The 8,801-nt window shown below is 44.8% G+C and overlaps 1 protein-coding gene across 1 annotated transcript; it reads left to right on the top strand.

Moving 5' to 3' along the window:
• The first annotated feature begins 373 nt into the window (after positions 1-373).
• Positions 374-8,536, top strand: LOC139223282 (probable serine/threonine-protein kinase clkA). Its single transcript, XM_070855259.1, has 11 exons — positions 374-387; positions 470-583; positions 692-784; positions 3,581-3,694; positions 4,307-4,426; positions 4,700-4,852; positions 5,612-5,790; positions 5,969-6,090; positions 6,162-6,297; positions 7,343-7,499; positions 8,398-8,536. Exons 1-11 carry the CDS (start codon positions 374-376, stop codon positions 8,534-8,536), a joined length of 1,341 nt encoding a protein of 446 aa, XP_070711360.1.
• The last annotated feature ends 265 nt before the right edge of the window (positions 8,537-8,801 follow it).

Here is an 8,801-nt window from a genome sequence, read left to right on the forward strand (position 1 = left end):
ACAAGTAAAGCAACAATAACTACAGCTGCAACAAAGATACCTACTTCGACAACAACCACTGCAGCAACCACAACGGCTCCTGGTCTGGTGACAAGTAAACCAACAACAACTACGACTGCAACAAGAACACCTACTTTGATGACAACCACTGCAGCAACCACATTAACAAATGCCCAATCTGCCAGAACAACAACACCTGCTCCTACAACTATTGGAGAAACCACTACGCCTACTGCTGTAACAACCCATTCTCCGACAACACCTGCAGCCACAACAATGGCTCCTGGACTGACAACAAGTAAAACAACAAAAACTACAGCTGCAACAACAATACCTAATTCAACGATAACCGCTGCAGCAACCAGAGCGACAAATGCCCAATCAACAGTGCCTACTCCAACAAAAACCTCAGGAGCCACTACCACTACTGCTGAAACAACGAACACACCTACTTTGTCGACAACTGCAGCAACCACATCAACAAAAGCCCCATCAAAAACAACTGCTCCAACATCAACTTCAGGAACCAAAACAACTACTGGCAGGAGAACAACATCTACTCCGACAGAAACTGCTGGAACAAGTAAACTAATAACAACGACGACTGCAACAACAATACCTACTTTGATGACAACCACTGCAGCAACCACAACAACAAAAGCTCCATCAACAACACCTGTTCCTTCAACAGCTCCAGCAACCACGAGAACTACTGCTACAACTACAAAACCTGCTCAGACAACAAACCCTACAGCAACCACAACGGCTCCTGCTCTGGGGACAAGTAAAGCAAAAATAACTACAGCTGCAACAAAGATACCTACTTCGACAACAACCACTGCAGCAACCACGACAACAAATGCTCCATCAACAACACCTGCTGCAACAACAGCTCCAGCAACCACAAGAACTACTGCTACGACTACAAAACCTGCTCAGACAACAAGCCCTACAGCAACCGCAACAACAAAAGTGCCAACAACACCTGCTGCTACAACTACTGGAGAAAAGCCTACGACTGCTGCTGACATAACCCCTTCTCCGACAACAACTGCAGCAACCACAATGGCTCCTGGTCTGGCGACAAGTAAACCAACAACAACTACGACTGCAACAACAATACCTACTTTGATGACAACCACTGCAGCAACCACAACAACAAATGCTCCATCAACAACACCTGTTCCTTCAACAGCTCCAGCAACCACAAGAACTACTGCTACGACTACAAAACCTGCTCAAACAACAAGCCCTACAGCAACCGCAACAAAAAAAGTGCCAACAACACCTGCTGCTACAACTACTGGAGAAAAGCCTACGACTGCTGCTGTCATAACCCCTTCTCCGACAACAACTGCAATAACCACAATGGCTCCTGGTCTGGCGACAAGTAAACCAACAACTACGACTGCAACAACAATACCTACTTTGATGACAACCACTGCATCAACCACAACAACAAATGCTCCATCAACAACACCTCTTCCTTCAACAGCTCCAGCAACCACAAGAACTACTGCTACGACTACAAAACCTGCTCAGACAACAAGCCCTACAGCAACCGCAACAACAAAAGTGCCAAGTGCAACCACAACGGCTCCTGCTCTGGGGACAAGTAAAGCAACAATAACTACAGCTGCAACAACAATACCTACTTTGATGACAACCACTGCAGCAACCACAACAACAAATGCTCCATCAACAACCCCTGTTCCTTCAACAGCTCCAGCAACCACAAGAACTACTGCTACGACTACAAAACCTGCTCAGACAACAAGCCCTACAGCAACCGCAACAACAAAAGTGCCAACAACACCTGCTGCTACAACTACTGGAGAAAAGCCTACGACTGCTGCTGTCATAACCCCTTCTCCGACAACAACTGCAGCAACCACAACGGTTCCTGGTCTGGCGACAAGTAAACCAACAACAACTACAACTGCAACAACAATACCTACTTTGATGACAACCACTGCAGCAACCACAACAACAAATGCTCCATCAACAACACCTCTTCCTTCAACAGCTCCAGCAACCACAAGAACTACTGCTACGACTACAAACCCTGCTCAGACAACAAACCCTACAGCAACCGCAACAACAAAAGTGCCAAGTGCAACCACAACGGCTCCTGCTCTGGGGACAAGTAAAGCAACAATAACTACAGCTGCAACAAAGATACCTACTTCGACAACAACAACTGCAGCAACCACAACAACGAATGCTCTATCAACAACCCCTGTTCCTTCAACAGCTCCAGCAACCACAAGAACTACTGCTACGACTACAAAACCTGCTCAGACAACAAGCCCTACAGCAACCGCAACAACAAAAGTGCCAACAACACCTGCTGCTACAACTACTGGAGAAAAGCCTACGACTGCAGCAACCACAACGGCTCCTGGTCTGGTGACAAGTAAACCAACAACAACTACGACTGCAACAACAATACCTACTTTGATGACAACCACTGCAGCAACCACAATAACAAATGCCCAATCTGCCAGAACAACAACACCTGCTCCTACAACTATTGGAGAAACCACTACGCCTGCTGCTGTAACAACCTTTTCTCCGACAACACCCGCAGCAACAACAACGGCTCCTGGACTGACAACAACTAAAACAACAAAAACTACAGCTGCAACAACAATACCTACTTCAACGATAACCACTGCAGCAACAAGAGCGACAAATGCCCAATCAACAGTGCCTACTCCAACAAAAACTTCAGGAGCCACTACCACTCCTGCTGAAACAACGAACACACCTACTTTGTCGACAACAACTGCAGCAACCAGAACAAAAGCCCCATCAAAACCAACAGCTCCAACATCAAATTCAGGAACCAAAACAACTACTGGCAGGAGAACAACATCTACTCCGACAGAAACTGCTGGAACCAAAACCACTACTGCTGAAATAACAAACACACCCACTTTGTCAACAACCGCTGCAGCAACCACGACAACAAATGCTCCATCAACAACACCTGCTCCAACAACAGCTCCAGCAACCACAAGAACTACTGCTACGACTACAAAACCTGATCAAACAATAACCCCTACAGCAACCGTAACAACAAAAGTGCCAACAACATCTGCTGCTACAACTACTGGAGAAAAGCCTACGACTGCTGCTGTCATACCCCCTTCTCCGATATCAACTGCAGCAACCACAACGGCTCCTGGTCTGGTGACAAGTAAACCAACAACAACTACGACTGCAACAAGAATACCTACTTTGATGACAACCACTGCAGCAACCACATTAACAAATGCCCAATCTGCCAGAACAACAACACCTACTCCTACAACTATTGGAGAAACCACTACGCCTACTGCTGTAACAACCCATTCTCCGACAACACCTGCAGCCACAACAATGGCTCCTGGACTGACAACAAGTAAAACAACAAAAACTACAGCTGCAACAACAATACCTAATTCAACGATAACCACTGCAGCAACCAGAGTGACAAATGCCCAATCAACAGTGCCTACTCCAACAAAAACCTCAGGAGCCACTACCACTACTGCTGAAACAACGAACACACCTACTTTGTTGACAACAACTGCAGCAACCACAACAACAAAAGCTCCATCAAAAACAACTGCTCCAACATCAACTTCAGGAACCAAAACAACTACTGGCAGGAGAACAACATCTACTCCGACAGAAACTGCTGGAACAAGTAAACCAATAACAACGACGACTGCAACAACAATATCTACTTTGATGACAACCACTGCAGCAACCACAAAAACAAAAGCTCCATCAACAACACCTGTTCCTTCAACAGCTCCAGCAACCACGAGAACTACTGCTACAACTACAAAACCTGCTCAGACAACAAACCCTACAGCAACCGCAACGGCTCCTGCTCTGGGGACAAGTAAAGCAACAATAACTACAGCTGCAACAAAGATACCTACTTCGACAACAACCACTGCAGCAACCACAACAACAAATGCTCCATCAACAACACCTGCTGCAACAACAGCTCCAGCAACCACAAGAACTACTGCTACGACTACAAAACCTGATCAAACAACAAGCCCTACAGCAACCGCAAAAACAAAAGTGCCAACAACACCTGCTGCTACAACTAGTGGAGAAAAGCCTACGACTGCTGTTGTCATAACCCCTTCTCCGACAACAACTGCAGCAACCACAATGGCGCCTGGTCTGGGGACAAGTAAACCAACAACATCCACGACTGCAAAAAGAATACCTACTTTGATGACAGCCATTGCAGCAACCACAACAACAAATGCTCCATCAACAACACCTGTTCCTTCAACAGCTCCAGCAATCACGAGAACTACTGCTACGACTACAAAACCTGCTCAGACAACAAACCCTACAGCAACCGCAACAACAAAAGTGCCAAGTGCAACCACAATGGCTCCTGCTCTGGGGACAAGTAAAGCAACAATAACTACAGCTGCAACAAAGATACCTACTTTGACGACAACCACTGCAGCAACCACAACAACAAATGCTCCATCAACAACCCCTGTTCCTTCAATAGCTCCAGAAGCAACAAGAACTACTGCTACGACTACAAAACCTGATCAAACAACAAGCCCTACAGCAACCGCAACAACAAAAGTGTCAACAACACCTGCTGCTACAACTACTGGAGAAAAGCCTACGACTGCTGCTGTCATAACCCCTTCTCCGACAACAACTGCAGCAACCACCGCAACAAAAGCCCCATCAAAAACACCTGCTCCAACAACAACCACTGCAGCAACAACAACAACAACACCTGCTCAAACAACCACTGCAGCAACCAGAACAACAAATGCTCCATCAACAACACGTGCTCCAACAACAACTGGAGGAAGTACAACCACTATTGCTGAAACAACAAACACGCCCACCTTGTCAACAACCACTGCAGCAACAATGACAACAAATGCACAATCAACAACACCTGCTCCAACAACAACTTCAGTAACAAAAACAACAACTGCCAGAACAACAGCACATGCTCCGACAACAACCCCAGCAACAACAGCTCCTGACCGGACGACTAAAACAACAAAAACTACAGCTGAAACCAAAATACCTACTTCGACGACAACCACTGCAGCATCCACAAGGACAAATGCCGCATCAACAGCGCCTGCTCCAACAAAAACTTCAGGAACCTCTACCACTACTGCTGAAACAACGAACACACCTACTTTGTTGACAACAGCTGCAGCAACCACCACAACAAAAGCCCTATCAAAAACACCTGCTCCAACAACAACAACAGTGACAACAATAACACCTGCTCCTACAACAACCGCAGCAACAACATCTGCTCCAACAAAAACTTCAGGAACAACAACAAATACTGCTGAAACAATGAACACACCTACTTCGACGCCAACTGCATCAACCGTAATAACAGAAGCATCAAGAACACCTGCTCCTACAAAAACTTCAGGAACAACTACCAATGCTGCTGAAACAACGAACACACCGATTCCAACAACCACTGCAGCAACCAGAACAACAAATGCTCCATCAACAGCACCTGCTCCAACAAAAACTTCAGGAATCACAACCACTACTGCTGAAACAACGAAAACACCTACTTTGTCGACAACTGCAGCAATCAACACAACAAAAGCCCTATCAAAAACACCTACTCCAACAACAACAGTGACAAAAATGACATCTGCTCAAACAACAACCACTGTAACAACCGCAACAACAAAAGCACCAACAACACCTGCTCCTACAACTGTTGGAGGGACCACTGTAACAACCCCTTCTACGACAACACCCACAGCAACAACACCTGCTCCAACAAAAACTTCAGGAACAACTACCAATACTGCTGAAACAACGAACACACCTACTTTGACGACAATTGCATCAACCGCAACAACAAAAGCACCAACAACACCTGCTCCTACAACTGTTGGAGAGACCACTGTAACAACCCCTTCTCCGACAACAACCGCAGCAACAACATCTGCTCCAACAAAAACTTCAGGAAAAACTACCAATACTGCTGAAACAACGAACACACCTACTTTGACGACAACTGCAGCAACCACAACAACAAAAGCCCCATCAAAAACACCTGCTCCGACAACAACTGAAAGAAACACATCCACTACTGCTAAAAAAACAGATATAACCACTGCATCAAAAAGCACTGCAACAACCACAACAACAAATGCTCCATCAGCTACACCTGCTCAAACAACAGCTCCGGTAGCCGTAAGAAGTACTGCTACGACTCCAGCACCTGCTCCGACAATAACCCCTACTGCAACCGCAACAACAAAAGTACCAACAACACCTGCTCATACAACTAATGTAGAAAAGCCTACAACTGCTGCTGTCATAACCCCTTCTCCAACAACAACTGCAGCAACCACAACGGCTTCTGGTCTAGCGATTAGTAAAGCAACAACAACTACAGCTTCAATAAAAATACAGAGTTCGATGGCAGTAACCACAACATCAAATGCTCCATCAACCACACCTGCTCCAACAAAAGCTTCAGGAATCACAACCACTACTGCTGAAACAATGAACACACCTACTTTGTCGACAACTGTAGCAACCACAACAACAAAAGCCCCATCAAAAACACCTGCTCCAACAAAATCAACAGTGACAACAATAACACCTGCTCCAACAACAACCACTGCAGTAACCAGAACAACAAATACTCCAACTTCGGGAACCAAAACAACTACTGCTATAACAAGAACACCTGCTCTGACAACACCTCAAGGAACCACAAGAACTATTGCTATGACCACAGCACCTGCTCCAACAACAACCATTGCAGCAACGACAAAAAGAAACGCCTCATCAACAAAACTTGCTCCGACAACAACTGCAGGAACCACAATCACTACTGTCAAAACGACAAACACACCTAATTCGTCAACAACCACTCCAACAACCATAGCAACAAAAGTACCACAAACACCTGCTCCAACAAGTACTCGAGGAACAACAACTGATATTGTAACATCTGCTAGTACAACAACCACACCAACAACACCTGCTCCAACAACTGCAGCAACCACACAAACTGTAGTCGTAACAACAACTACTGCACTAACCATGACAACGAAAGTACCAACAACATCAAAACCTGATCCAACAACAACTAACGCAACAACAACCACTGCCACAACGCCTTCTCTGACAACAGCAAAAGTGGCACCACCAACAACACCTGCTCCTACAACAATCAGTGCAGCAACCAAAACAACAAAAGTAGCGACAACAACTGATGCTGAATCAACAACGCCTACTCTGGCAACAACAGCAAATGCACAAACAACAAGAACATTGGGTCTTAAAACAACTGCAGGAACCAGAACAACAATACCTACTTCAAGAACAAGCAATGCAGCAACCTCAATAAGCAAAGCTCCATCAACAACATTTTTTTCAACAATAACTGCAGCAACCACAACAACAAAAGCACCAACAACAACACCTGGTTGGCCAACAACTACAGCAACAATGTCACTTCGTCCAACCAAAACTACAGCAGCAAGAACAATACCTGCTATGACAACAGTGGTTGCACCAACAACAACAACTTTGTCTTTGACAACAATAGCAGCAACAACAACGGCAGCTGCTGAACCTGATACTGCAGAACCTACAACTCCTGGATCCACTGTTGCATTTATAACAAAAACTGTGACTTTCAGATCACTTCGAAACACATTCAGAAGTGACTTGTTGAATGCATCATCTGCAGCTTTTAGAAATCGAGCTTCAATGATAAAGAATCAGGTAAGTCTCACACTTGGAATAAGATCTGCTGGTTGACTTATTGAAGCAAGTGATGAGATAGCTGAAACCCCAAATAACTGAAATTTGTCTGTAATTTATAGTGTAATTGTGTTCCATACAATGGGTATCAATAAGATACTTTTGACTCCTGCTGCTATGTAAATGTAGGAACGGAGGAAGTAAATAAGATTATGGGGAACAAAGGGGTAATGACTGGCTTTTTGAGAAGAAGTGATACTCTGTTACTTTTTTAAAATACAAATTGTTTTTCATTTCTGCAGCTTGAACCTTTCTTCCAACGCACAATCCCTTCCTTCAAATCCTTGAATGTGGTGTCATTCAGGTAATTTCTTTAGTCATATTGTATTAAAATTTAAGAAAAGCGATCTCAATCAGATATTTCAAACAATACTTTGTCTTTGTCATTCTGCAGAAATGGATCAGTCATCAATCTCATGGAGCTAGGCTTTGAAAGCACATTTGTTCCAAACAACACTCAGATTATAGGCGTTTTGATAAGTGCAGCTTCAAACAGCACTGGCTTTGACATTGAAAGTAGGTCGATTGATGTTAGCGACACACGCAAACACGTAACTGATGCTCTGAAAACAACAACCGCAGTAACCACAACGTCTACTCCATCAACACCAACAACACCTGCTCCTACAACTACTGGAGAAAAGCCTACGACTGCTGCTGTAACAACGCCACCTGCGACAACAACCGCAGCAACAACGGCTCCTGGTCTGACAACAACTAAAGCAGCAAAAACTACAGCTGCAACAACAATACTTAATTCGACAACAACGAAAGCGACGACTACTACTGCCACAATAAAAACAACCAATTCATCAACAACTAGAACAACAAAAGCTCCATCAACAACAACTGTAGTAAGCACAACCAATACTGCCGCAACAGTAACACCTGATAGAGCAACAACAACTACAGCTGCTATGACAATCCCTACTTCGACAAAAACCACTGCAGCAACCACAGATTCAAATGCCCCATCAACAGCAAGA

This window comes from Pempheris klunzingeri, chromosome 23 (genome assembly GCF_042242105.1).
Source record: "Pempheris klunzingeri isolate RE-2024b chromosome 23, fPemKlu1.hap1, whole genome shotgun sequence".
NCBI classification, from domain to species: domain Eukaryota; kingdom Metazoa; phylum Chordata; class Actinopteri; order Acropomatiformes; family Pempheridae; genus Pempheris; species Pempheris klunzingeri.